Here is a 27,574-nt window from a genome sequence, read left to right as displayed (position 1 = left end):
TTTTTGGTCACCCCACCCCCCAGTAAACCTCAATTCTCACTGAGAACCTGTGCAACTGCTTTTTTTTAGTGCTAAATCTCAAGGTAAACTGCTTAACAAGTATGGATAAGATCTGTATTGATATATACTTGAATATAGGTGAAGTTCCTAACATGTAGTTGAGTCAATTTCCAGGTGAAAGCTAGCTTGAGTGGTTTGGTTTTTTTCTTCTTGAATCTGAACTGTTCTGTTGATATTTAAACAAAAAAAAAAAAAGGCACTGACCTTAAAACAGACAAACAAAACGCCCCACAAAAATCCCAAACCAACAAAAAAAAAACCCAAAACCCAAAGATGCTTCATTATATTGGTACAGAAGTGTAATTAGATTAAAAATAGGCATCCCTTAGTAGGGAACATGCTGAGATTTACAGAACCTCTGCTTCCTCCCATCAATCTGTGCAGTCAGCTTTTGCATCCTAATTTGGTACTGTGCTGTGCAACCCAGTAGGGGCCTGCTTAATTTTTAAGACACTTTGTACCTTTCTGAGGGGTATGCTTTAAGTTAATCCTCACAGGGAGAAAGCTGGCTGTATTTTAACTGTTTTCCAGTAGTAAAACTGTTCATAGCATTGTTGAATTGCCTCCGAAGAACTAGAATTTCTCTTGTTCTCCCCAAGGAGTTCCATTGTTCTCTTTCCCTGTATAGGCAAGTGGATTTTGTACCTCTTAACTCATGCTGTTAAATCTCCTTAGGCACGTATAATAATCAAGTGGGTTCTGTTCTGTACTGCTGGTACCAGTTGTGTTTTTACAGCGTTGAAGAGTTGCAGCTTCTTTCAGTTCCTTAGTCTCATGTGCTAGGGATCTGGAGTCCAAGCTGCTTTGTGGTATCAATGTCTCCCATAATCTGGCAGCCTATATGAAGCTTCAGGCTGCAGACCTATCTTTTCCAGTTTTATATGTTGTAGTTGGTTTTTTGTTTGGGGTTTTTTTTTTTCCTCACCTGAGCTGTCCTGGACAGGAATGAAACTGGAACAACTTAAGTGCAAATCAGACTGTTAGGGGAAAATGTCTTGACTTCATGTGGTGGGGAGACATGTTGGTTTCCCCGCTTTATTCCTTGTATCTTTCTTGGGGAGAGTGGCTGTAAGGATAATGGTTATTAGTGATGTAGTTAGGAAACTGAAAGTCATGGTTGCTGAAATACCTTGTCTTGCTCTTATGCAAATACAAATGCGATGTACATCTTTATTTAAAAGTACAATGCTAGCTAAAATATTTACAGAAACTGCAGTTGCTGAAGCGTGAGTAATTAGGTTTTGGACACAGCTTCCTAGTCCACTTTTAAAAGGTTATCAGAATTGTTCATGGCTGGAAATTGTTCTTTTGGGGTAAATTATTCAGAAAACTGGGCTGCCAGACAGCTGCAAGCTAGCTGAAAACATTTGTAGTGTACAGATAAGAGACTTTTAACTCAAAGACGTTTGGACTGATTTTGTCAGCCCAGTAGTAATAAAAAAACTCCATACATCCATTATTTGTTTGTAATGAGTACAGAAATGATGCATGTTTCTTTGACCTTTCAAAATTTTATGTACCGGCTACTAGGTAGTGTGGTGCTATAACTTGAATTGCTATAAGCAAGCCTGAGTAGTTGAACTGATGACAATAAAAGTTATTAGCTGCTTTTTTTTTCTTTTTTTCTTTTTTTAGCTAAAAATGTATCTGTAGTCTTAAACTGATTCTGGCATCTGATGCAGAAAACCTGAGTCTGAAGTTTGGCTGAGTTACAAAGCCAGATGCTTGTGGCAGTTAGTATGGTTTACCATTTCTACAGATGTTGCTAGCATCTCTTTAGTATATACATGTGGAGCAAAAGAAAAGCTTTAGTTTTAAGTGCATTACAAATTCTTTCTCAAGTGTGTACTTCAAGATGACCTAATTTTAGTCTTTTATAAATGAGAATAGGTGTGATATTTCCCTTGTTGTTGACCAGATGGTGATAGTAATGACTGAAAAATATACACTCTTCCACCATGAATGGAATTTACCAGCTGCTACTTTTTGGCTGGGATGGGAAGGAATGTGTTGGGAAAATATGCTGACTGGCAGTTTGCTTGTTCCGTCTCTGTTAAAGCCAGGAGCCTTGTGGGACAAGGAGTTGATGGGATGTTTCTCTGGGATGGAAAATAAATCTTTTTGTCTTTCTTGATTTGGTATTAATGCTACAGGAATTCCACTTCAAAGGAAATTTAAAATAAAGTTTGTATTAAGTAAAGAGTCAATACTTGAGAATCTTTTCCTCTTCCCTTAGGCATGGGAAAGAGATCAGGTAAAGGCTTTTTTTTTTTTTTTTTTACACTTGTTTTTAATAGTTTTATTTTAGAAAACCACAAAACCTCACAGATTTTGCCAAAATATTTAAATACTGTGTTCAGGAATGCTATAACTACTTTAGAAAACAAAATTCAAGTGTTCTTTTTTTACAAGATGAAGTAGCACCTCTAAAAAAAAATGACATAATGGAGCTTCTTTTCATTTTTAAGAACTAACAGTATCCTTTTAAGTGGCTTTGTCTTGCATATTAAGATAAAGATACATATTTCAAAAGAATGAGTCTCCCCACCCCCGCCCCACCAGCATATTAATGTTTTGTGGATGTCATTAATTAAATTAACTCCACAGTATTTTAGAAGAGTCTGGTAATACCTCTGGCAAATAAGCATTATAGACTTATTGCATTTATATTACTCTCATGTTTTTCACTGTTGAGGACCTTATTATTTTCTTTAGAAAGGAGTAGTTTGTCATTTTATCAGTCTTGAGGTGTATGATGGATGACTTGACTATTTACATACATTGCTGCACACTTTTTCCTTGTTGTGTCGGTTTTGGTTTTTTGTGGTGGTTTGTGTTGGTTTTTGGGTGTTTTTTGTTTTTTGTTTTTTTTTTTGGTTGGTTGGTTGTTTTTCTTTTTTCTGTGTGCGTGTGTTGGGAGAAGTGAAAGGATGAAAGGTAACACACTTCCACTTGAGAATGAGAACCTGAAAGGAACCTCACCTTTTACCTTTGTTTTCTGTGGTACAATAGTGCTAAATAAAGCTTATTGCTACTTTGTCATAAATTGAACTGGAAATCGTGAATTTTGTTAATATTCTTAGGTAATCATATGTGTAACTATGAAGGCTTTCATGGACTTCAAAGAGTCAAGGGGTTCTGTGTAGCCCCAGAAAATTGTTCAGTTAGTTTTTGTTGTTTGAGGAAGAACACTTCAAGTCTCATTCTTCGTATGTCATTTGTCCTATTTTTCTTCCTGGTCTCTCTGTTCTGCAAGGAGTTACAGGGTATATGATTGCTTCTCTGCAGTTTGGAGAGGCTGAAGCTGGAGAGAGGTACCTTGTCTTTCTGTGTTCTGTGGTTCAGGTATTTTTGAGGGAGACCCGCACTACTCATCCAAAACGAACACGAAGTATTTTTTTTATTAAGAGAAAATTAGCAGTAGATCAAATAATGTGCTGTACATTTCTAAATATGACAACATGACATTTAAAAAAAATTATTAGAAGTTTAAAAACAGAGAAAAGTTTAAAAACTAAGAAAGAAAAGAAAGAATGGAGCTTAATTTATTATTTTTTTTTAATGTCCATGAGGTGTCACTGTACATCCAAGAAGAAACTTGGGAGAGCAGCATTTCCTTCTGAAAAAATAGTTCATTGCCTTTATTTCCTAGGACCTGAAATCGTTTGCAGGAGAGAACATGACAACAACTGAGCCAAGACTCCAGAAATTTATATCTGCATGACTTAAAGGTTGCATTTTCATCATAATGTGGGTGGTGGTTTTTAAACAAGATATGTAAATTTAGTGATCAGTTTCCAGATTTTGGTTTCGTTTACAAAACAATTAATGAGTTCAGTAGTCTTCTCTCTTGATTGTTGTGCATTTTGAGTTGGGCTGGTTGCATTAATAGTTTTCTGGGGAAGACTTGCACAGCTTGCACAGCTTGGTACATAAGTTATAAACAAATAGGAATATTCTAAACCACATTCTTGACTTTCTGTTACTAAATGGTGAAGTGTTCTAACATATTCATAAAACTCAGTATATTTATATTTCATAGAAATTTGGGGTTTTTTTGTTTTTCATAATGCTTTTATTAAATAAGTTACCTTGCAAAAAAGTGATAGAAAACAACTGTATACTAGATTTTCTGTGGCCTCATTTCTGAAAAAGCTTGAGCAGATACTTTCCCTTTTCATACCTGAATGAGACTTGGTTATTTGTAGATGCTAAGATAACTAAGCTTATGGACTTGTAGAGGCAAGGATATATAGAAATGAGTTTTATTAATGTTTTAAATAAATAATATACTGTTCACATGTATTATGTGTCCTGTTTTGGTACCATCTTTCTGATTCTATATTATAAGTACTCCTTCATAAAACATTTTGTTAGCTTTTAGGAATGCCTAAATTTACTTTGCAAGTTCTCCACTAGATGTCATCTTAATTGAATAAATCGCTGATTGAAGCCAGTGTTAGGAAGATTTTGGAAGAAATTAACCTCAGAATAATCCTAATTGGAAAAAAAACCAGACCACAAGTTTAACTTTTAAATCACATGTAGATGATTGTGTAAAGCTGTAACTACCTTGTTGTGCTTGCGTGGTAATACATAAATTGTTCACATGTGGATTCTGCATGCATAACTATTTTTGCATGTGTTTTTTGAAAACCAGGCCATATGCTTTATAAATACTGTTAGTACTGTAGAGACAGTTTGTTTAACATAATCTGAAATTTCTATGTTGTGAGATATTTTATTTTTTTAAAAGAAACTTACTAGGAGTGATCTGTATACTGAAACATGGAGTTCTTCACGTAAGTAAATTTTTACGTAATTGGAAAGAATTTAATGAGTGATACACTTCATTGTAATAGTGTCCAAGTTTGGGAAAGTTCAGGTGCCAAGAAGGCTGTTTGGAGATATTTTAAGGAAAATATAAGGAATGAAGTAGTTCTGATATACTGTTGATGAAGGGAGCTCAGCTTTTGAGTGTGATTTTGCAAAGTAATTTCATCACTTTGTGTCGCAAGTGAGAAATTTGCATGCTCCCACTGCTTCTGTGTCTGCTGTCATGATGAGCTGGCTCAAATAATTCACCAGCAAAAAAAAAGTTAATGGAGGCAATTGGATCACACAAGTGCGTGTGCTGGCTCAGGAAGGGGATGTGAATGTGCAAGGATCTTGTGGGGAAGGGAGGAGTGAAGAGTCTCTCTGGTGGCCAGCATTTAAAATCAAACTCATCCACTTCCTCAGGTATCACTTTGAAAAAAAAAACCACCACCCCAAACCCAAACAAACAGATTTCTAGACTGGTAAAACTTTAAATAGTGTTCTAAATGAGTATTTTGTTATATTTTGTGAAATTTAATTCAGTAATGGAGTGCTCAGCTTTTTAATGAAAGCACCTTTTAATCTTCAGATTAAATAACAGAATTTAAAAATTGGTAGCAACATTAACTTCTAAGAGTAAATGTTGCTTACATGCTCTTGTCCTGAAGGGATGTGTAAGAGCCGCCCTGGGAGCTTTTTCTTTGGTGGGCATCATGCAGAGGACTCTTTGCAAGGTTTGGAGCAGCTGGGTAAGATTCTTGGCTATTGCTGTATTTATCTTTGCTCAGTTTTGGGAAAAGCTATCCATTTTGGCAGCTGCAAAAGACTCAGATGAGCTCTTTCATCCCGTAGTAGTGTGTGTATGTGTGTATGAATCTGTGGATTTTATCCAGCTGTGTTTTCCAGAGTGTTTCCAGTTGCCAGAAAGGAGCTCTTTCTTGGACACGAGGGACATGTAAGGGATTCCTAAAAACTTCTAGGAAATTTAGCTTCCCCTGTACAGCAAATCCTGATATGTGAGGCAGCTGTTGACCCACACTATTTTAAAGAGAATGAAAATAAATCACATACAGTGATGCTGAGTGTTTACATGCTGAAAAGAGATAAAATACATAAACGTGGTAGTATCCATAGCAACTAGAATTAATGTTGCTCACTTGCTTGTAGTATTTTGAGTCCCTGGTATGTATGGAAACAAAATCCCACATGTGAGCAAGCCAGCTGAACTGTGGCTTCTGTGGTTGCAGTCTATTCATGTCTACCCAAAACTATATGAAAAGTATTGCACTGGTAGAAATGTTATAAGCATTTTTAGTATTCTACTCGTTAAATTTTTCTCATTTCAACTTTTGTAACTCTTCTGCAAGAGAGAATCTGATTTCAAAAATCTTTAAAATAAAACTTTTACATCTTTTAAAGAAAATTAATCAATGTATTCAGGATCCTCCCCTCCCAAACCCAATCATGGAAAAAAAACCCTCACTACCAAACTCCACCCAACCCCTCCACCCCCCACTCATCCCCGGGTGGGACGAGGAGGGGGAGGGGGAGCCAGGGCTGTAGGCAGATTGTACTATCATGTGACTAATAAGTAGGAAAATCTGAATGCAAACTTTTAAAGGCAACAGTTTTACTTTTTTCTTTCTTGTTGAGAATTTTGGAGCTATTTAGCGTTTCAGCCTCTTCCTCCCCCCAGTATTACTGATTTCCAAACCTTTATACTAGGAGAGTTTCAGTCATGATAAAAATGGAGAACAGAAGTTTTGAAGGAGCAGATCTATTGTCCTTTTCTCATTGACAAAATCAGAGCTATGTTTTGCATGGTAGAAATTGTGTAGTCTTCTGACAAAATATTTGATGCTATCACTCTTACTCTAAATACAGTGTTTCCTCTTGATAATGCTTCTTAGTTATTTTATTTATTAGAACGTTATGTTTATGAGTGAATAGCAGACATTCAAAGCTAATTTAACTTTCCTTCCGTGAGATGCCTAGGCTTGGGAAGTGTTAGACAGGAATTGCATCCATGCAAAGTGTCATCTTCCCAGAGCCCTTCTGGTAGGGAAAAAGCAGTTTATATTAGCAGGTAGGTGCTCCTACTTAGGTTTTTTTCCTTCCTTGGTCCAGCCCTTGTTACTTCCCCTCACGGTCATTTAATCACTGGGAGGCCACTGGCTGCTGTATAACACTTATTTGGAGGCATTACTGTGCTCTGTTCTTAGCTTTACACAGGCTGTTCGTTATTCCTCACTCTTAATTGGTTATATCTTGCTGCCCCTGTGACTGGATTAACGTTTTGTTAAAACTGGCTGCTTAAATCACACAACCATGTGAGTCCAACCAAAACATAGGCTAAGATAAAACCCCACTCATACAGCTGAAACAAGAGAGATAACTGACTTGCTGTAACAAAATTCCCAAGCTGATTTTTGCAAATACAGCTAAAATAAAATTTAAATAGGCATAATTATAAGTTGGGAATTGGTGGGCTTTCTGACCTTGGCCTACAGAGATATGATCCACTGAGCTTCTTGGGTTTTGTCTTTTATTCTGGAGGGATGAAAGTCTCCCAACCTTTCCCCTTTTATTCTTTCTTTGATAGCTGAATGGTTCTCTTGAAAGCGAATCAGTCCTGTTTATTTTCTTGAATAGTCAACAGCTTATTTTCTTCAATAGTCTAAAGCAATTTGTTACTGGAGAAGAGCAGCCAATTCTGGAAATGTCCTAAGCTGATGTGAGTCATCACTGAAGGTTTTAAATAGTTGAATGTGATGTTTGTTTCCTCCCTTCCATGGCTCAATATGGTATGAATCATTTTTTTTCAGTGTTTCCCAGATAATAGTCTGAGCGGAAGCGGTATGCACTTCTGACTCAAGTTCTTAAATGCTGGTGGAGCACTCCCAACCACTGCAGCTTTTGGCCGTATGGGAATTCCATAGACGTTTCAGACAAACGTATAAAAGCAAACATTTTGTAACCACGGTAACTTACCCATGCGGTAAGTGACATGAATTCATGCGGTTGGTGACATGAAACTGTGAAAGCCCTCTACTGACTGGCATAACGGACTTGACTTTTCTGCCTAGATTCTGTAAGTGGTACGGGATAAAAATTCAGTTATGAGAATCAATTTTTCAAGTTTGTAGAAGCTTTTGTAGAACACTAGGACTTGTGTTGCGTTTTTATATGGCTACCTGCTACTGTTCCTATCTGCTAAAATTAAAATGTCTTTTATGAATCTGAATCTTTTCCGTAATTTCGTGTGCTCATAGTCAAACTCGGATCTCTCTGTTCTTTCTACATAATTTAGACCACAACTCAAAAGCCATAGATACTCCAGTGTAACTGAAACTATGCTGAAAAAAATTAGTTAGTTAATGAATATTGTAGGGGGAAGAGAAAGGGACAAGGAGTAAAGTGGCACATCTGCATTAAATTAAAGAATGATACTGAGAAGAATAACTTTGATGTGACTTGGAAAAGAGTAACTGATTTGTCAGTCATCCCAAACTGAACACATACTGCAAAGACAGCTTTTATATGTCATCATTTAGAGTGGAGCTTGTGACAGAATCAGATTGGTCACTCGTCACAGGCAACTCTCATTTTTCGAAATCTGCCTGACTAACATTTGCTTCTTCAGAAGCTCAGCAGTATGGCTATGCAGCAGAGTTTTAACGAGGAAATGATAAATTTTATTCCAGGTTTCTTGGCTCTGGCTAGAATTTACTAATTTTCAATCTCGACACCAGCACTGTCCAGTGCTGAAGCTGGGCACATGGCATTCTGCTACCTTTCCTTTAAGGGGGTTTCCAGCCTTCAGCAAAAGAACCAAAGTAAAGAAAAAAGTACGGTGAGGATAAAGGTTATTGTCTTCTAGCCCATACGGCTAAATGAGCCTCAGAGAGGAAGCTAACTGGCTCTACAGGCCAAATGTAATGCATTCCTGGTCACCTGCTGGAGAGAAACATGCAGGATTAAAAAAAAAACAAATCGAAAAAGCATCTGAATCCGGGGAAGTTGAAACTTATTTGGATCTTACTCTTTTCCTATGTATAATGAAAGATCACACTCAGGTTTGTTGGTTTTATTTATTTATTTGTTTGTTTGTTTGTTTATTTTTATTAAGCAGCTCGTACTTGAGAATTGCTTCTTTTCCTCGGGATACGGGCATGGGGGATTGGTTTCAGTGCATCAGAGCAAGAAGCAGCTGTTAAGCCTGCTATGCCATACTTCACAAAACCCCAAGGTAATCTACTGATGTGCAAGGATGCAACCTCTGAGAGGCCTGTGGTGATCTTGTGCATTATAGCATCTGTCCTTGAAGCCCAAACCATGCATTGTATTTGCAAGCCCCAGAATACTTACTGAAGAGAAAAGCAAGCCTATTGTATGGCAAAAATAACAGTGTTACATTCACCTTTTGTGGTGTGGGTTATGTTTTTTTGTAATAAATGATGAGCTTGATTCTTTATTCTCTGCAGAAGCAATATTGCAGGAAAACTTTCAAGGGGGAAATACATAAAATGAGCATTTCCTGTGCTCGTCTTTAGAGCATGACTATAGATCAGTAGACTAGTAGATCAAAAGAGAAGTACTAATATTTTCCAGTGTGTGCGTGTGCCCGCGTGCCCAGAGGGAAATCTCTTAGTTGTTTTGCCAGCTGCCCTAATACAATTTAGTAGGATCATGTTTTAGTTAATTCATAAGAGTGGGTGCACTATTGGTATAAACACTTTCAAGGCAATGTGATAGATGATATAAAACTAAGATTAGGAATGCTGCAGTTATTCATTTGCTCCAGCCAAGCTACCTTTATCTGTTTCTTCTCCTTGGGAAGATTTAATAGCATCACTTCCTGAAGCATCAGGCTGTCAATGCCAGCTGTGACAGCGGATTGCGGTCTTCCAATGTCTCTGGGTTGTTGTTTTCACTCTGTTATTGTTGCGTTCCTGTCCAGTCTCACCTCCCAGCAACTGTCTGGGTAGTGCTGGGAGAGGACAGTTGACATGTGAAAGAGCAAACAGGGGCTGCTGAGACTGAGCCTTTGATTTTTGTTTTGTTTTTTTTTTTCCTTCAACTCTGTTTTTAGAGCTGGTGTGCACAGCTGAAATTGCTACCTTCAGTAATTATTCCTGGAAGAATACTGTGTTTATTATTGTAATTGATGCCATTTTCAGTGCCAGAAAACAAAACTGACTTTGGACATGGTCTCAGCTGGAAAGAACTAAGGAGGCCAGAAGTATTCCTGCTATCAGTGGCTTTTCTGCCTTTGCTCTGCCACCAGGTGAAAATACCTGTAACTGATCTGTAAGGCCTTGCTTTTTGTATTATGAAAACATTTTTTTAAAGCTGTCATGCTTGCAAAAAAAAAAAACCTTCAGTGATTTATAAGTCATCTTCTATCATGTACCTTCTCCCCAAAAGAAAAGTTGCTTTAAAACCAGCCCATCCTCTGTCCAAAACTCACACCACACTACCTAAAGTAGTTTGTCTACATCTGTTTGTCTTCAGGGATGTAAACTTATCTTAACTACCCATAACAAAATATATAGATAGATGCATCTTTATGTGGTCTCTCTTCCGTGAAACAGGACTTCTAGTTAATTTTATGAGACTGATAATTCCACTGTCAGACTTGTATGGTTGTTACTTTGGAAAGGGGTTGTGTCTAATAGCTGCCTTCTGTTTTGGTCAAAAGACAGCAAGGTATTTGCTCTTAGATGCAGCTCATGAATCAATAGGAGGCAGCAGCCAGAGCCCGTGCAATTTTTTTATAAAGTACCTTGAGAAGCTGAAATCGGACAAATTGGAGGACATCTTTTATGTACTGTTTTTTAATATAAGGATGGATTGATGATTTTGATTAGAGAGTTGTACACTAAAAGAACACAAAAGGAAAACTCTTGCCAGTGAAGTTAAATCTGGCCTTAATAAAAAGAGAAGTGTTGTAGGCAACATCCTAGCTAGAAAATCATGAGGGAAAATGCTGTTCCCTTGGATTTCTGGTTTCTTTAAAGAAATATGACTTGTGTTTGCTTTTCTGTTTTTTTAGGAATGTCTGTGCTCAGTTATCCTTTTTTTTTTTTCTTTTCTGATTGCTAGATTCCATATTTTGGATATCAGAGATAAGGGGTTTTTAAAGGTATTAATTTATCTTGTACTATGGTGGTTGCAAGATGCTTCAGCTGAGATTTCTTCTACCACTGTATTGTTCAGATGTATAGAATGTGCAAGAAGTCTTAAATAGAAAATTACCTATTTAACTTTTAAGATCTTTTATTGCATTTGATTGGATATTTCTGAAGTATTTTTAAAAGGTTACAGTTTGATTAAGTGTACAAATTATGTTTACATCTCAATTAAAAACAGGCATTTTGCATTACTAATTTTTCTGGTGCCGCTCCAATAGAGAAAAGCTAGAATGAATGCTGGATTATTTTTCTTCTTTGTCATATTTGTGTCTCAATTTTTGTTGAGATGACTGTTCAGTTACTGGATTTTATTAACTGCAAAATCTTAATTCAAAGAAAATAAATGATTACAGAAAATAGCTCTGTAGATTAATAAAGGCAATATACTTGTATCAGAAAAAGAAGTTAAGAACTGCCTGTGGTATCGGGAAGGTTGAAGCGAAGCCATTTTGCTCTTTCTTGGAAGCAAGAATGTGGAGTCTGAACATTAAAACTAGTCTCCTCATTCTGCATCCCAGCTGTGCAGATGCTCTGGAATAAACAGAGCAAAACTGAGAAGAAAGGTAGTAATTTCTTGTTGCCCTAGACCATTTTCTTTCCTGACTCCACCTCATTCCCTCAGGAATGGGGAGGAAACAGCAGAGGAGTTTAGTTCAGTGACTCACAAGGCTTCTAGAAGTACTGTAGCTTGTATTCATGGTGATGCTGAACACTCATCTCTGTCTTTGTATGTGGGCAACATTTAAGTAAATATTCTAACTAAATTACATAAAAATCTGCTTATACTGGGACATGCCGATGTACTTCCAGCTGTAGCTATTATGAGTAATCTTTGTCTTTGAAGAAATCCATAGATTAGGTGTTTGTCCTGCAAAGCTGATACAGATGGTTTAAAAAAATATTAAATAAGCCTTACTTGGTTTTAATTATTTTCATTTTCACTATAACCTAACAGAACTATTTTATTCATTTCCTGGTCCTTAATTATACAAAATATTAAATGAAACCACTTGGATTAATTTCAGCCCCAAAAAGACTTGGTAAATGCTGATTGGCAAGAGAGAAATCGTTATTTGGATGGGTTCGTTGATATTGAGCGTGCTTCAGTGAGGTTTTTGGTGTCATCAGCAGTGCTGCTACAGTCCTCTGCTCATCAGTTCACAGAGAAAAGGGTAGATCTATAGGAAAGGTTACTATCTTTAGCTGATTCAGAGTTCATGGTTTTTTCTGTCTGGTGTAAACATGGCTGCTGTCATCCATGTTTTAACCTGCAGGTTGCATTCTTGTAGTGTATCCTCTTTATATGTACCCATTAAAGACTCTTGGAACTTGATTTACTTAAAGGCAAGTGTAGTTTGAAAATTACAATGCTTCTTAAAAAAATTATTTGCAAAAAGCTATCGTATCAACACAAAAGCTTTTGCAAAAATTCATATCCTCACTATTGTCCACTTGAAAATTCTTTTTCTTCTCTCTCCATTCCACTCCTTATAATTTTGAGTTAAGTATGGACAACTTACTGCTAACAAATATTGTGGAGGCTATCTGATAGATCACCCCTCAAGGCCTAATAGATGTGGCATTCTTCTTTCTTTTTATAAGTAAGGCCATTTTTTACTCTTCTTTCCTACTACACATTTAATACATTTTCTAATAGGTAATACCTGACATTTCGAGAAGATGTATGCTGATGACTTACTGTCTGCAGTTATTTTAAGTTTTATTAATATAAACTGAAATGGGTTTTTTTTGAGAGATGCAATATTCTTTCTTCATACCTTTGCAAAGATCCATTATAATTCCTAAATTTGTTTGGGGAGAGGAGGCTTAAATTAATCCTTTTGAATTTACTGTACTTTCTCTGTTACTATTATCTCTTTTCCCACACTGAAAGTTATTAGTCTAGATAATCTGCCAAAAAATTGAAACCTTAGTTTGAGTTATTTCAGTAGCATTGTGAACTTCAACTTTTGGCTTTCAGAGTAGCTGTTAGGTAGCGTTAGAAACTTGTATTTTTGCACACCAGAGGATACCTTGGGTGTTTTTTTTGAAGTTGAAAGACGAGATGATTAGAGACAGTGTTTGCATTGAGCTGAAGGCAGTACTTTCCGTTGAAGGGGATGGGAGGAGGGAAGATTGTTCTTTTAAGTAAACTTATTGTAAGTAGAAGTTAAATGTTTCTAGAATTGGGTTATCCTTTGGTTATAGAAGTAATGGCACACACACACATTCCTAGCATGAGTAGGGCTTTTTTGTCTGCTTGCTTACATGGTTTAGATTGCTACCAAGATCAATATAATATTGACTCAGTTGTGTTGGTTCTCTTTCTAATGCAAGCTGTGACGTATTGGCGTTTAACTCTTTGACCACAGTATTGTCACCATGCAAAAATATGTGATGTTATGCAAGATGTAATATGTTAACTTGCTTTTGGAAATAGTTTCTGTTTTATTTTAATTATAGGTAAGATTTCTAGAATAATTATCAGAGTAGATTCAAATATTCTCAATTTTCTGAGTTGCAGCACCTGAATAAGTGTGAAATCCTATACTTTTTATGGTAACTATTGAATTTCTAGTTTTAATTTTTTAAGTGTGCTTTGGAGCATTAATTGCAATGGTCAAAAATGGAACACTTTCAGATCATTTGAATTAAACTGGACATCATCTCTATTTAGCAACATGTCCAGTTGGTAATTCCAAAGAAAACATGGAACTCTTACCATTTACTTACTATATAAACTTACTGGCTCTCAAAAAGTGTTCCTTTACCCTGAATATATGGGCTTAGCTAGAATATCAAGTGTGTGTGTATAGTACAAAACCCAAGTACACGTTTTGTCACTGTACTTTGCTTATAGGCTTAAAATCTGATCTTTGATTTTCTTCCCAAGTGAATATTTAGTTATGCAAGTGAGCTACAGTATCTATACCTTAGGGTATTTTTCACAAATAAAAAGCAAAATATTTTCTAGGTTGCTGTGTTCCTTAGCGAAACAGTATGGTGTTGCAGTAGATGAACCTTGAGGATGTCCTTTGTTTTTATTTAAACTGATTTTTCTGTGGCAAAGAACAATGTGAGTTTTCATATGTATTCATGTGAATCTGTGACATGCTAGAACAAAGCAGTGCAGTGTAGAAACCATTGTTTTTTTTTTCATAAATAAGACCAAAAGTAAGAAATTCCGAAATAACTGGACTCTGTATAATGAACAGAATATATTTATGAAGATGTTTGTTAATCAGATGCTGTAAATGAGAACATTTGGGAAATCTGGGTCGTATCTGAAATCTCACGAAGAATCAGAAACTGGTGCTATATTCTGCCAAGCCAGCAGTCTTGAGCCCAGGGAGCCCTAAGCTAAGGTCCTCTTTTGACCTTGCAAAAACCTTCACCTGCACGGAGTGTCAGTAGATGTGCGTTAAGCAATTTGTTACGTTGCAGTGGAGCTGCCGTAGACATTATTTCAGAAGGGTGGTAATGTGAGCTTTTCCTGCCTCTGACCCCCAAAGGTGGGGATTCGTATGTCTATTAATATCCAGACCATTTAATATACCACTTAAACCTGTCTTTCTCTCTGCCAGCATTCATGTGTGAAACTTGAGTGCAAATGCTTTATCAAAGAGCTACAAACTTGTTCACCATTGACAAATTCTTATCTTAGTAGCCACTGGAGGACGTTAGAAGTGCCTTCATATTGCACAGCAGGAACAAAACCCCTCCTTCTGTTCCTGTAACACTGAAGCTTATCCAGCAGCTTTGACAGAAGTCATTTACATAATACACCCACAAACCAGCACCATTTCGGCAGATTCAAGCTGAAGTATTTATTCAGCAAGTTCTCGGGCTTTATATTATATTAATATTATTATAATATTACTATTATATTTAAATTATACTCGATGTAATTATTTTCAAGCTGAGGGTATGTTTGTCTATGCTAGTTGCAAAATGACATGGATTTGGTCATTAATAGCTGGATTTTTAATAGTCAACCGATTAATTTAAGCGAGATCTTACTTTTATTCATTTTCAAAGTATTTATGTGGGGAGTTTCTTGCCTTCAGTGAGGTGAGTTAAGTGAGGACTGTTTTGCTGCTCTGACCGGAGCCATCTGAAAGCAGTTATAATTGTTTACTGCCTAAATTGTTAGTCAGCAGAGCCAGTACACCAGATTTCTTTGCGGCTTTTAGTGGAAAATATTAAACAGTCACTCTTTCTTCAGTTTGAGGATTTTTACGTTTTCAGCTGCATTAGTCACAAAACCGGCACACACGACTGCAAAGACTGCCCCCCCCAGAAAAGAAAAAAGCACTTCTTTTTTTTTTTTTTTTTTTTTTTTCCCTTGTGCCAGAGGAAGTTGCATGGGGAGCAGTGGCTGAGTTCTCTGGTAAGTGTGACATGTGAGCATTACTAGGCATTTCATCCTGCCAGGCTGCAGTCGCTGCTCGCCAGGCTGCTGCTCAGTGGGAATGCTGCCGTGGCGGTGGTGTCTGCTCTGCTCCTACGGGCTTTTAATGACCGGCTCGGACAGCTAGGCTTTTTCAAGCTTTGCAGGGCTAGCTGCTGATTGTATAATTCAATTTGTCACGGAGAAAAACTGGTAAGCAGAAGAAGCTCTAGCTGAAGAGGAGAATCAGGATGGCACAGTGACAGATGTTCGGATAAAGAAGTTGGCTCAGAGAAGATGTACAGAGTCTGATTTTTTTTTTTCCTTTTTTTCCTCTCCCCCTCGATCTGAATGAAGACTATCATGGGAACTGCATTCACATGGTGATCAAAAGAAACACTTGAGTGATGAACTGCTTTTGCAAAGTCGTCTAAGGCAGTAATCTGAGCTTTTATGTGCGGTAGCTAGCTTGTTTTGCTGAAGCGTTCTTCCTCAACAGTATTTCTGCCTAACGCATTCCCCGATGGAGAAACCGCAGCTACTGCCCGGTGGAGGGAAAATGAACGCGCCGCATTGCTTCTGTCCCTGAGAGAGTGACACGGTCCGCGTTGCTGTCGTTTGGGGAGGCTGGATTCAACCGGCAATATTATTCAAGGAGTTCATTGTCCCTGTGGTCTGACTCATCGCATGTAAATGTACTGCAGCCGTGCTGTACGTTGCAGATATTTTTCTTGCATGGGAAAGAATTCTTTTCCTCTAAGCAGGTCCTGAATAACTGCTGGAAATGAGATGGATTTTTCTGGTTGGACTGTTTTTGACATTGAGAAAGGAAGCTGTAGAATGACAGGATGATCGGAAGACGTGTTTATTTTCAGTCACCAGAAAGCCTGCGACGGTTGATTTAAAACTGACCTTGCAGAAGTGGGTATAGCTGCGGCCGTCTCTCTCAGGGCAATTGTTCCTTGTTTCGTCCTCAATAGGACGGTGTTGTGTCTTCTGCAACAATGATTTCACTGTGGGGGTAGAGGACACGGTGGAAGTTGTGACATTAACAGACAAATTTGCTTGTGAAAGGACAACTGTGTGTGACAGTGAGTGCTGTTCGAATGGAATTGGATCTTGGGATATTTTTATCAGCTCTTCCACAGTTTCATTATTGTGTTTTTGATGCCTAGGGAAATTTTATTTTTAAAAAGAACAACTGTTTTTTTCAGCATTGTCTTGAACATCTCAGGGTGTTTAAATCTGAAAAATGAAGTCTAAGGGGGAATTGGAATGTCCTTTTTAAAATGCTAATACACCAGCAGTAGCACTCACAGGTTTGTGAGGGCGTGTGAAACAGGTGGAAGTATTTCCTCTATGGTCCCTGTTGCGATACCTGCGGTCGGGTTCCAAAAATACTGTTCCTGGCGTTTTTTTGTTTGCTTTTGCTTCCTCAAACGGATCGAATGAGTCGAGTCTGTATTGTTGTTTTGGAGGAGGTGGAAGATGATTCTCCCACATTTATTTCCAAATTACCTCAGGAAAATGTATCTTTACGTCCATCACCCTCTGGAAATGTGCTGGTAAGGCATGTTGTTTGTTGGTGTATTCCTGCTTATAATACTGTCACAAATACCAATAATAATTTTCCTAAGATTAACATGAATATGCATGATGTCGAAACAAGACAAGGTGGTAAAAACTGCCTATACTAAAGAGGGGAAAAAGCTGAAACTTAGTTGTAGTTGTTTTTCATTTAACTTTATTTGTGGTGCAGCACTAACAGTTATCAACTGTTGTATAATAGCAGACGATTTTTAGAGGACTTGGTAAACTGTATTTGAAGTAAATGGTTTTTCCCTGCTCCACTCCTCATTCCTCAATGGTACATTTATGCAGTACTGCTTTAGAAAATGATGTAATCATTGTATTGCAATAATATGCTGTGTTTATTTTGAGAACTGACAGAGTATATAGTGTACATCAAGCAAGAGCAATTCTAAACTAAAATAAAAAATAGCAGAAGTCGTAATCTTGATGTAACTTTTAGATTCAGGTTACCACTTACTGGAAATGATCAGTACTGGAGACTGTACTTTTATTGCTTTAAATTATTTTATTTTGTCAAGTGGCTGACTTAGATCTTGCTAGCATACCTCAGCAGCTTTTCTCACTAAGAAATCCTGCTATATTTAGTAATAGATGTGTGCAAGTGTGAATTTGTTACCATACTTATCTGATGCACTTTGCCTTCGCACTCTGTCTAAAGAGGCAAAAAACTTCTAGTAGTCACTTAGTCATTTTAGTCACTTGCTAATGTAAATGAGGGTTTTTTTGCTTATAACGTATAGAATTTGCAGTGTGTAACAGCAGCCCTAATTTTACCTAATTTTATTATGAGGAGTTCTCTTTTCAGCTGTTACAGGCTAGTCTTCTGGGTCCTTTAAAAAAAAAAAAAAATATATATATATGTATTTCATTGACTTAGAGTATGTTCATGTGTTTGAGGATTTTAAAACTTGGAATTTCTTCAGTTCTAAATACTGTTGCTCATTTATTTCACTGCCTGGGATGTTTTATTTTGTCATCATCTTGTGTTTGTATTATGTATCAAAAAACCGTATGTGTAACACTAAAAACTAATGTGGGGTTATATTCTAAGATGTGGGTTTTTTCTTCATTTCAGCCACTATTGGTTCAAGCTATATTTAATGGAGATCCTGATGAAGTTCGAGCACTGATATTTAAGAAAGAAGATGTTAATTTTCAGGTAAAAAAAAAAATCATTAGCTTTGAATATATTTTAATGTTGTTTTGATATAGCTTTCTAGTGTACTAATCGCTTAAAACTTTGCTAATTCATGAGCTGTATATTTCATTGCTTTTATGTGATAGGCAAAGTAAAGCCTATACGTACTGGGAAGGAGGAGTGTAGATTTGTGTTCATAGTAAAAACGCATTCCTTTAAAATGTTAGTTCTGCAGTGCTTGGCTAACTGAAAAATTTGTTTATACAGTTGCATCAGACTTCATACAAAGTTAGACTGGTTAAGTGTAATGCTGTGTAGACTTTGATTCTTTTTGAATTAAATACAGCATATAGTATACATCAGGTAATTATAGAAAAACAGTCTGAGATTTCAGTAAGTAGATTTAATAGTGGATTTTAAAAAATGAAGCCTAGTGATTATATTAATAAGTAATAATGAGAAATTGTGTTTATATGTCCTGTTTGCGATGCTGTGAACCCAAACACTGCAGACTTAAAAACTGAAATTGAGTTTGTTCCGTTGGGTGAAATTCACGATTTGACAGTTTGAAATACAGTAATAGTAACATACGTATATTTGACACTATGCAAGATAATGTAGCATAAACTCTTTACACTGATTAGACGTTGTTTTGATTATTAAAGCAGACTGACATGAGCCATTTAGGGCTTAACACTACAGGAACGTGTGTAGCTGTTTCTCCTCCAAAAGCATCAGAACAAGAGTGAGGCTAAAAAGCAAAGACTGACATCTAGATGTTACATAGTGGCCAGTGTAAGACCATAATAATTGTTACACTTTCTTCTTGAAAGATGTAAACCAAAAGCAAATCTTCAGTTCAGTATGTGTGTTTTGACATTTTAAAGCATTCTGCAGTATTTATATCTGATCAATGCCAGCTGAAGTGTAAGGGAGTCCTCGCATTGTCTTGAAGAGCTTAAGTAGGACCCTGTCTAAGTAAACTTGCTGTCAAATCTTAAGTTTTGTTTGATGAGATTGGACTTTTTTCCTCTCCTTTTTCAGTAGTTTTGCGTGTTCTTAAGTAAGATTGTATGATGGATTATGTAATATCAAAAGACTTAATCTTCTGTTTAGTTATGATAGCATTAGCTGTGTATCTTTCCAGTCTCTTCATATGTACTCTTATCACATTGCCCTTTCTTTTTAAAGCTGATTAGTCTGTATTGTTTCATTTATATTCCTCCATGTGTAAGTCAGATTTGGTGTTAATAGCTGTAGTGCCTGTAAACAAAGTTAGGTTAGTATCCTTCTGCTTTTTTGATTATCTGTTACAAAAGCCTCTGCTAGATTTCAGTATGTATGTGGTAGTGTTTGGTTTTGGTTTTTGTTCTTGTCTCAACTTTGGCAGACAGTTGCCCATAAATGTGAAGTCAGCAGATAGTCTTAAATAGGAAAGCAAGTAATTTTTTTATATCTTTGAAGAGGGTTACTTTAGATGGCCAGGTAGTTATAGTGAAGAAAAATATTTTAGGTAGAATATTCAAAATCTGGGGGTTTTTACATTTTACATCTTAATTTTTTTTTTTTTTTATTCCTTTCTGTGGATACGTTTCACTTAAAGAGAACATGTGTGCATCTTAGGCTAGTACCACCCAAGGTGTATTTAGAATCCATCCAGAACAAATATGCTGTTTTTTCACAGCCACCTTCTTCAGCATAGGCAGATGCTTATCACACATGACCACTCCTTCCTACCATGGCAGTCCTAGTCCTACCACAGTATTTAATATTGCATTCACATATATCCCTTAAAACACTGTTTATTGGGACTAAACAAGCATATAAATTCTCCAATTGTTTGTTAGAAATGAAGTAAACTGCCTAGTGGATCTTTGTGTCTGTCTGTGTGTGTGTTTTGTTCTTTTCCTTGGGTTTTTTGTTTGCTCTATGTGCTTGGCTGGAGATAATATATTCCTACGTAGTCTAGATCCAGAGTTGTCCCCTGAGTTATATAAGTTGGTGTGGAGAGAAGGAGAGGAAAAGTGAAGAAAATGAAGTGGTTATTTATATTTCCTAATAAAGAGAAGGATCATGATAAACTGTTTTGACCGTTGTGGATTGTAAGACCCGTGTATATGTTGGGTTTTTTTCCACTTTGCTATCCAAGTGCTTCAGTACAGTTGTTTGAATTCCAGAGTCATTCCCTCCAGTGCCTCTGCAGAGTATTTTCCTCCTCTCAAGAGAAACTAATTATTTTTTAGTTTGTGTTCTAATAGTTGAGATTCCTTCCTTCCTCCCTTCCCCTGAGCATGAATTGGATGCTGTAACTGGAGCCCTAGCAGGGTTCTGCAAATTAATTTTGCTGAGAAGTGAACCGAAGATAGAGCTGTTGCAGGTCTTTGTTGTGATAGTGACATTCATCTAGGAAAGTTGTTAGTGTCCTAATGAAATTTTTTTTTCCTTCATTGTTATCATCCAGCTTCATTTACCTTTTTACTTTTGGGGTGTGTGTTATCTTTAACATTAATCATAATTGGCTTAATAGTCTTTTAAAGCAAAGTGAGTTGAGTCTGTGCATTTGGTTTCCCAAAGCTAGACTATGGTAACTGCTTGATGTTATGGTAATATCTAAAGATGGCACCCAGGTTGGGCTGTATTAGAGTGTTATTCCTAAAACAGATGATGTCTTCTACCATAGTGTTATATTTACAAAGATTCTGAGATGGGTGGCCTCTCGTAAAAGAAGTTGCTGTGTGTGACTGTAAGATGATGTGCTGGTAGAAACAGGCTTTCTCAGGAAGAAGATTGGTCTCTGTTCATGCCGCACCAGCCTTTTTGAGTCACAAGCTCAGCTTAGATTTAGAAAGTATGTGTTCTATTCCACTCTGCAGTTGTAATCTTTTGTGAAGAAAGAGCAAATTGAGTGTGTCTCTAGCTGCTTAAAATGTGGTTCAAAAAAGCTTAACTTCTCTGCAAGTTGGAAGTGTGCAGTTTTTTTATAGACAAACCTGACTTAGGAACTTTGATCAAATTTATTGTTTGGAAGGTGAACTCTCCTGAGGCTCCAATTAATGGAAAAAACAGAGGGGAAGGGGTTGCTTCTCCCTCCCCTTTGCCAAGAAAGCTTGAGAAACTGTAGCTGCTTGTTTCATGAGTTAGGCTTAAATAACACACATCACATATGTCAAGCCTGATATAATTTCTTGCACACATAACTCTTGCTATGCTCTCTGTGTGTGTATATGTGCATGTGCGTATATATAAATATATATGTTTAAAAATATTATTATTTCTTGGTACCATCCTGAACTTTTGAGACTTGACAGTCAGGAAGGTCTTGTGTGGTAACTGACCCATTTAATGTCTCTTTATTGGTTAGTGGGAATCCTCAATATTTCCTGTGCTTGCTGATTACATTAGTATGGCTGGTTTGAATTTTATGTACTTTTCAGCAGCTAGTTTTAGCTAACTAAATTATTTCAGCATTGCCTTTTATAAATCGGGATTCATTTGTTTGGTTTTGAAGATCTGGAGGCCTGTTACTGTTGCAAACTGTGCCATTTCTGTTTGTAGCCAAAACTTTAATGATGTATGTTCCATTTAAAAGATTATGAAACTGGAATATTTCATCTCAGCTATTTGTGAAAAATATAATTTTGTGGAGGGAATACCAGCTCCCTGTCAAAAATTATTTAAAGGTTGTAGATCTGACTACTGAAATGATTGATTAAAATCAGAACAATTTTTCCTCCTCCTAGACCTATTAGGGCAATATTTCTTGCCATGGAAAGTGATACTTTGGGTAACCCAATATGCAGTTTTTATAACCCGATTGCACCTGATCTTAGCTGAGGGGATAAACATCTGATCCTCTCTGGAACTGATGTCAGGGTGCCCCTTGCTCTTCTCACGCTAAAGCCAAACAAGCGCTCTTTTTGGAGGAATCCCAAAACCAGACACATCTCTCCCAAAGTTGAAAGGCGCTGACTGCTCCTATTTAAAATAGTCGTATTGACATATGTAATAAGTGACTTAAACATGAAACACTGGTACATTACTGCTCATTGTGCTTTGTGAGATTAAAATAGATTTAAACTATGAAAGGTATTTTAAAGCTGTTTTCTGTGTGAGCTGGTGTTGTTGGTTGTTTTTTTTTTTTTTTCCAACACAAAATGAAAGATGGGAAATGAGGTTCCACACACTGTACCAAGTACTGCAGCAATCAAGGTTGTCTGTATGCTTTCTATTCTGGACTATTAGCCATCCAGCACAGCTCTTAATGGCTCTTTTCTGTAGTAGGTAACCAAAAAATAAAATAAAAGCTCACCTGTGCTACTGTTTTGGAAGGAAAGGAAAACAAAAGAGAACAAAACCATAGAATCAAACAATCTTGTCTGCCCTCCCTACCCTCCTCCACCTGTATTAAATAGCAATGAAGTGCCCTGTAAATCACAAGCTTTGTTCGTGGGACTGGCAAGGGATATGATCCAGTAGCACCAAAGTGCTAGGTACAAACAGGAGGGCTAAGTGTATGTATCTGACTTGGTTATTTTGAGCAATAGGGGTTGCTGCGTGGATGACTCTTGCAGTAGAGATGTAGGCTCCCTTCCCAGTCATGCCAAATGTGGATTTGCATGACTTATTTGTGGTATTTGCATCTAGGAGAATGTTGCTGGATGTCGTTCAAGGGTAAGGTATGACGTCTTATTTGATTACCTGTTAAATTTTTAAATTTGTGTTACTCTGAGGGTCATTGCATAGACTGAAGGAGGAGGAAAACTGATTTGTTAGTCTAGTGAAAAATCTAGAACAACTTATACAGCATAGGGTCTGGGTAGCAGGAGAATTAGACTATTGAGGGTCTCAAATATCTTAGTAATTTAGGAATGAATAATGAAAATTAAAGCACAGTTTAACAAACAAGATTTTTTTTTTTCTTTTGTGATGGTGGTATTGATCAGCGAAGTCCTAAGAGAGGTTAAATAGGAAAAATAGATAATGAATGTATGGTCTCTTGGCTTTCATCTTTATACTTAACCTTATGGTTGAACTGTGGGGTAACTGATTTTTTTTTTCTGCTGACTTGAGAGTGCAGTGTAGAACAGGAAAGCCTGGATTACTTAGCTGAACATTCTACAAAATTTAGTAGAGTTCAGCATTCTAATCATATAAATAAATTCTGTACCTATTTCATACATTAAAAGAATTTTTATATATGTCATTGTGTGGAAAACTGTAATTGCTGCCTAATTCAGCAATTACACTGAAATATCTCTCAATGTAAAGAAACTTACATAAATAAATATTACCTTGCTTAAAAACAAATAAACAAAAAATAATAACGTGTAACGAGGTAAAAATAATCTCTAGGCTTTTTTTTTTTACCTTTATGTTCATTATCTTTCTGTAACCAATTATTTTACCCATGACTAATGTGGAATTTTTTTTAATTGGTTTTTGATAAAAAGTGTGTGTGCGTACAGCTACAAATGTGAAGTCACTTTAGTCTGATATATCTATGCCTCTAAAAACCTCTTTCTCATTAATTGCTATGCGTAAATTGTTTGAGTTAATGCCTTTTGTTATCAGTGCCTTTTGTAACAAGAGTCACATTAGTGTAAGAATTTGCTGGTTGGGACAGCTGGGAGAAGTTGCTCAGAGCAGGTTAGTACATGATGCTTTTCAAAGGTGGTTCATCTGCAGTACATATAAATATATATATATTTAAAAATACGGTAGCTTATCTAGTGGTAATGACAGTAATCATACAATGACTTGACAGTGAGAATAGCCCTTTGAAATCACTGCAGGAGGTCAGAGAGAAGGTAAAACATTATTGTATAAACAAATACTAATAATGAGAATCCCTCCAGTGAAGAATCACCACTGAGAAACACAGGCCTTGACTTAGTGCAGCAGTTCCTGCTGGGCACTCTCTGCCTGGAACCCAGCTTCAGGTGCTAGAGCAGAGGGTCTGAGAAATCTTGTGTTGGGCAAATTGGGGGCAGTGAGACCTCACAGAGAGCAGGTGAAGTCGGGATGGACATAAATCTCAAAACAAGCTGAGTGTGCCTTCAGATACCTCCACTGCTAACTGGTTATGGAAGGATTTTTGTTACCCATCTAAATAACAGAAATCATACCTATCTCTTACTCAGAACAGATCTCCAATAAGAATTGGGAGGGCTTTTGTAATTAAATAGAAGTATTTAAAATATTTAATGCCTTTATTTAATTTGGTATGTTTTCATTTTGCATGAAGCATGTGTAAATTATTTTTCATACGTATGAGAGAGAAGAAAGTAGTATATAACCTCAGAGACTAATGGTAGCACTCATCTTTGTCCTGTTTGCCCATGGACTTCTAATAAAATACTGCTATAGAATCAGAGCAAGGCTTTCCTGTCTTCTTAAACTTTTGCTGGGGCCTTTGTCCAGTGTGCCTGTCAATGTGCTATATTGCTTTCTGCTTCTAGATGGTCTCTGTACTAAGCTTTCTTAATATTTCTACCACAAACAGGAACCCCCATTTCCTGTGTGACCAGCCTGATGAAATGATGCGTCATGGGACTGTCCTGTTTTATAAAGTGTTCATTTCATTGAAATTTATTTACATCTGAAGAACAGCAGGAAAATTCTGTCAAGAATCCTGTTTTCTGGGAGAGTGTTTGTGGTTCTGTGCAGACAGGAGCAGGTTCTGCCTGCTCAGAACTGAACAGCCGTGTACCAGTTTTAATGTGGTGCTGAAGTACCTTGCATGCAAGGAGGTCTAGGAGATGGTTTTTAGAAGGGCATTATGTGAACAGCACAGGCAAGTGTGTGTGGTGTTTTGTTAACAAGATACAAACTTAGCTTGTAAAACATCTTGCAAATAAATATACTCAAGTTTTAATGAGGTGTTTTTAAGGGAGTGGATAGAGTTCAGCAGTACCATATGGGAATGTCCAGGGGTTATTTTGGTAAAGAATTAAGTCAGTTCTTAAAAACATGAATATTCATGTTATGTATCTGAAAGGATGAGAAGAAACTTTGCTGCAGGGAATGTAGGGAAGCTTTTCCTATAGTCTAAAGGATCTGATATGAGGTTGTTTGATCCATGGATCTGAAGCTTAACTGAATCCAGAAACTGAGAACTTTGGAGACCTAATTCTTTTGAGTGTTGTGGAAACTTGCTGCAGGCTGTATATTGTGAAGAGTATCCACCAGCTACTCAAAGAAGATTTAAATTCATAATATAGCAGCTAGTTACTGTTAGTTTACTTTAAAGTTGTGGATTTCCTGTTCATTAGTGGGGAATGTTTTTCAAGCATGTCATCTGTAATGAATAATCAGATATCTTACTCTTTTTTTAGTAATTGAGAGAGTGAATCATGTTTTTCAGCCTCCATATAAAGTATGTCCAAATGGTGCTGAGTTCCTCTTCTGGTGTAGAAACAGATTCAGAATGTTTTAAATACAAATTTGTATAAGTAGGCTTTTTTCTTCAGAATTGCAGCTTTTAAAGAGAGTGCCTTGCCAGACCAAAGAGAAATAATTCCTTGCTTTATGTCAATAACATTGTATTTAGCCTGTGCAAATTAGATTTTCAGATGTATTGAGTTATCACTCTAATAATAGTGCCACAAACAAACCTTCAACAGAGTTACAGGGTAATCTGACTAACATCAGCAAATTGCTGCTCACTACAGTGGATTCTGTGGATGGTAGCTCTCAAAAAGTTGCCATTGCAAAGGGTATGACTTTCTGAAAAGAAGAATGTGCTTACATGGCACGGTGCTGCCTTGTACAGGTAATGAGAAATATTCTTTAGAGACTTAGTCTGAATTAACATCAGTGTGGTGTGCTGCTCAGGCTAATACACCCTGCTTCTCATCAGGTCTGGTCAGCTTGGCTAGTACTATGCTAATATGGTTCTACTGTTTGCAAAACTGGGCAAACAACCTTGGATGTGTGCATGGCAGTGTTTTTACCATATTGGCTGTACGCTGAATTTGTTTTACAGTAATGGGGGACTTGACAGACAGGTTTTGTTTTGGTCGTTGTTATTTCTTTAACATTTGATGTAGAGAACCATGAATAATTAGATCAAGTTTAAATGCGTTTCAATAATTTTGTGTTTGAGTCTCCAGTGTGATTCTTAGCGATAATGTCTTTGTAGATCATGTTTGATTTGCCGTGTAACTTTTAGTGATTATTACTTAAGATTGTAACCTTCACAGTATAATTGAAGTTCTGCATTTCCTGCTGCGTTTACAAAGCAAGCTAGAGGCACGGGCTTGAATAGTTAGAGCTTACTGAGGTTACTCCTGGCAGCTGCTGTGGCTGTCACGCAAAGAATTGGTATTTGAGAACAGAACATCCCTACTGAAAGAGAAGAGAGAAGAAAAAACTCAATAGACTTAATGTGCATTAGCGTCCAACATCGACAGTTTTTAAAGAATGCATTGCTGGTAATAGCAAGATAGGCTCTGAATTAACTGATTATTTGCAGTAACTTTCTGGGTGAAAACCCTTTATGCATATGCAGCATACCTTTGAACAAGACCGTTTTTTCTGCTTTGCAAATGGTTAAAGCTCTCATACACGTAGAATATCTAATGCGCTGCCGGTAAACACCATCATTTCCTTCGTTCAGTTGGCCCCTGCACAGAGGCTCTATGCGAGGCAGATACACCTTTTAAGTTCCTTAAATCTACTTTAATAAAGTGTTGTGGTTTAGCCACAGCCGGCAACCAAGTGTCACATGGCCACTAGGGGAGAGAAAAATATAACGAAAAGCTTGTGGGTTGAGATAAGGACGGGGAGAGATCATTCAGCAATTACTGTCACGGGCAGAACAGACTTCACTTGGGGAATATTAATTTAATTTATTAACAATCAAACCAGAGTAGGATAATGAGAAACAATACTGAATCTCAAAAACACCTTCCCCCCACCATTTCCTCCCAGGCTTGACTTCACTCCTGACTTTCTCTGTCTCCAGAGGACGCAGAGGAGACGCAGCGGGATGGAGAATGAGGGTTGCAGTCAGTTCATCACACATTTTCTGTGCTGCTCCTTCCCCCTCAGGGGGAGGGCTCCTCACACTCTTCCTCTGCTCCAGCATGGGGTCCCTCCCACAGGAGACAGTCCTCCATGGACTTCTCCAACGTAAATTCTTCCCATGGGCTGCAGTTCTTTACGAACCGCTCCAGTATGTGTCCCTTCCACAGGGTGCAGTCCTTCAGAAACAGACTGCTCCACCATGGGCTCCTCTGTCCACAGGTCTTGCCAGGAGCTTGCTCCAGTGTAGGCTTCCCATGGAACCACAGCCTCCTTTGGGCATCCACCTGCTCGGAGTGGGGATCCTCCATGGGCTGCAAGGGGACAGCTGGCCTCACCATGGTCTGCACCACGGGC

The 27,574-nt window shown here is 37.3% G+C and overlaps 1 protein-coding gene across 4 annotated transcripts in view; it reads left to right on the top strand.

Moving 5' to 3' along the window:
• The window catches only part of ANKRD28 (ankyrin repeat domain 28), a 126,909-nt gene that overhangs the window by 30,765 nt on the left and 68,570 nt on the right, over window positions 1–27,574 (top strand). For 2 of the 4 annotated variants that reach the window (XM_086742614.1, XM_086742617.1), the window contains exons 1-2: window positions 16,889–17,027; window positions 18,131–18,214. In XM_086742614.1, coding sequence (XP_086598740.1) covers window positions 16,911–17,027; window positions 18,131–18,214 — 201 coding nt within the window. In that variant the 5' untranslated portion in view covers window positions 16,889–16,910. Of the gene's footprint in view, window positions 1–16,888; window positions 17,028–18,130; window positions 18,215–27,574 lie in introns of those variants that run through there. The other 2 variants (XM_086742616.1, XM_086742615.1) reach the window with 1 other exon arrangement.

Source organism: Chlamydotis macqueenii, chromosome 2 (assembly GCF_036417535.1).
Source record: "Chlamydotis macqueenii isolate bChlMac1 chromosome 2, bChlMac1.mat, whole genome shotgun sequence".
Taxonomy (NCBI): Eukaryota; Metazoa; Chordata; class Aves; order Otidiformes; family Otididae; genus Chlamydotis; species Chlamydotis macqueenii.
This window is presented reverse-complemented; position numbering and strand designations above follow the sequence as displayed.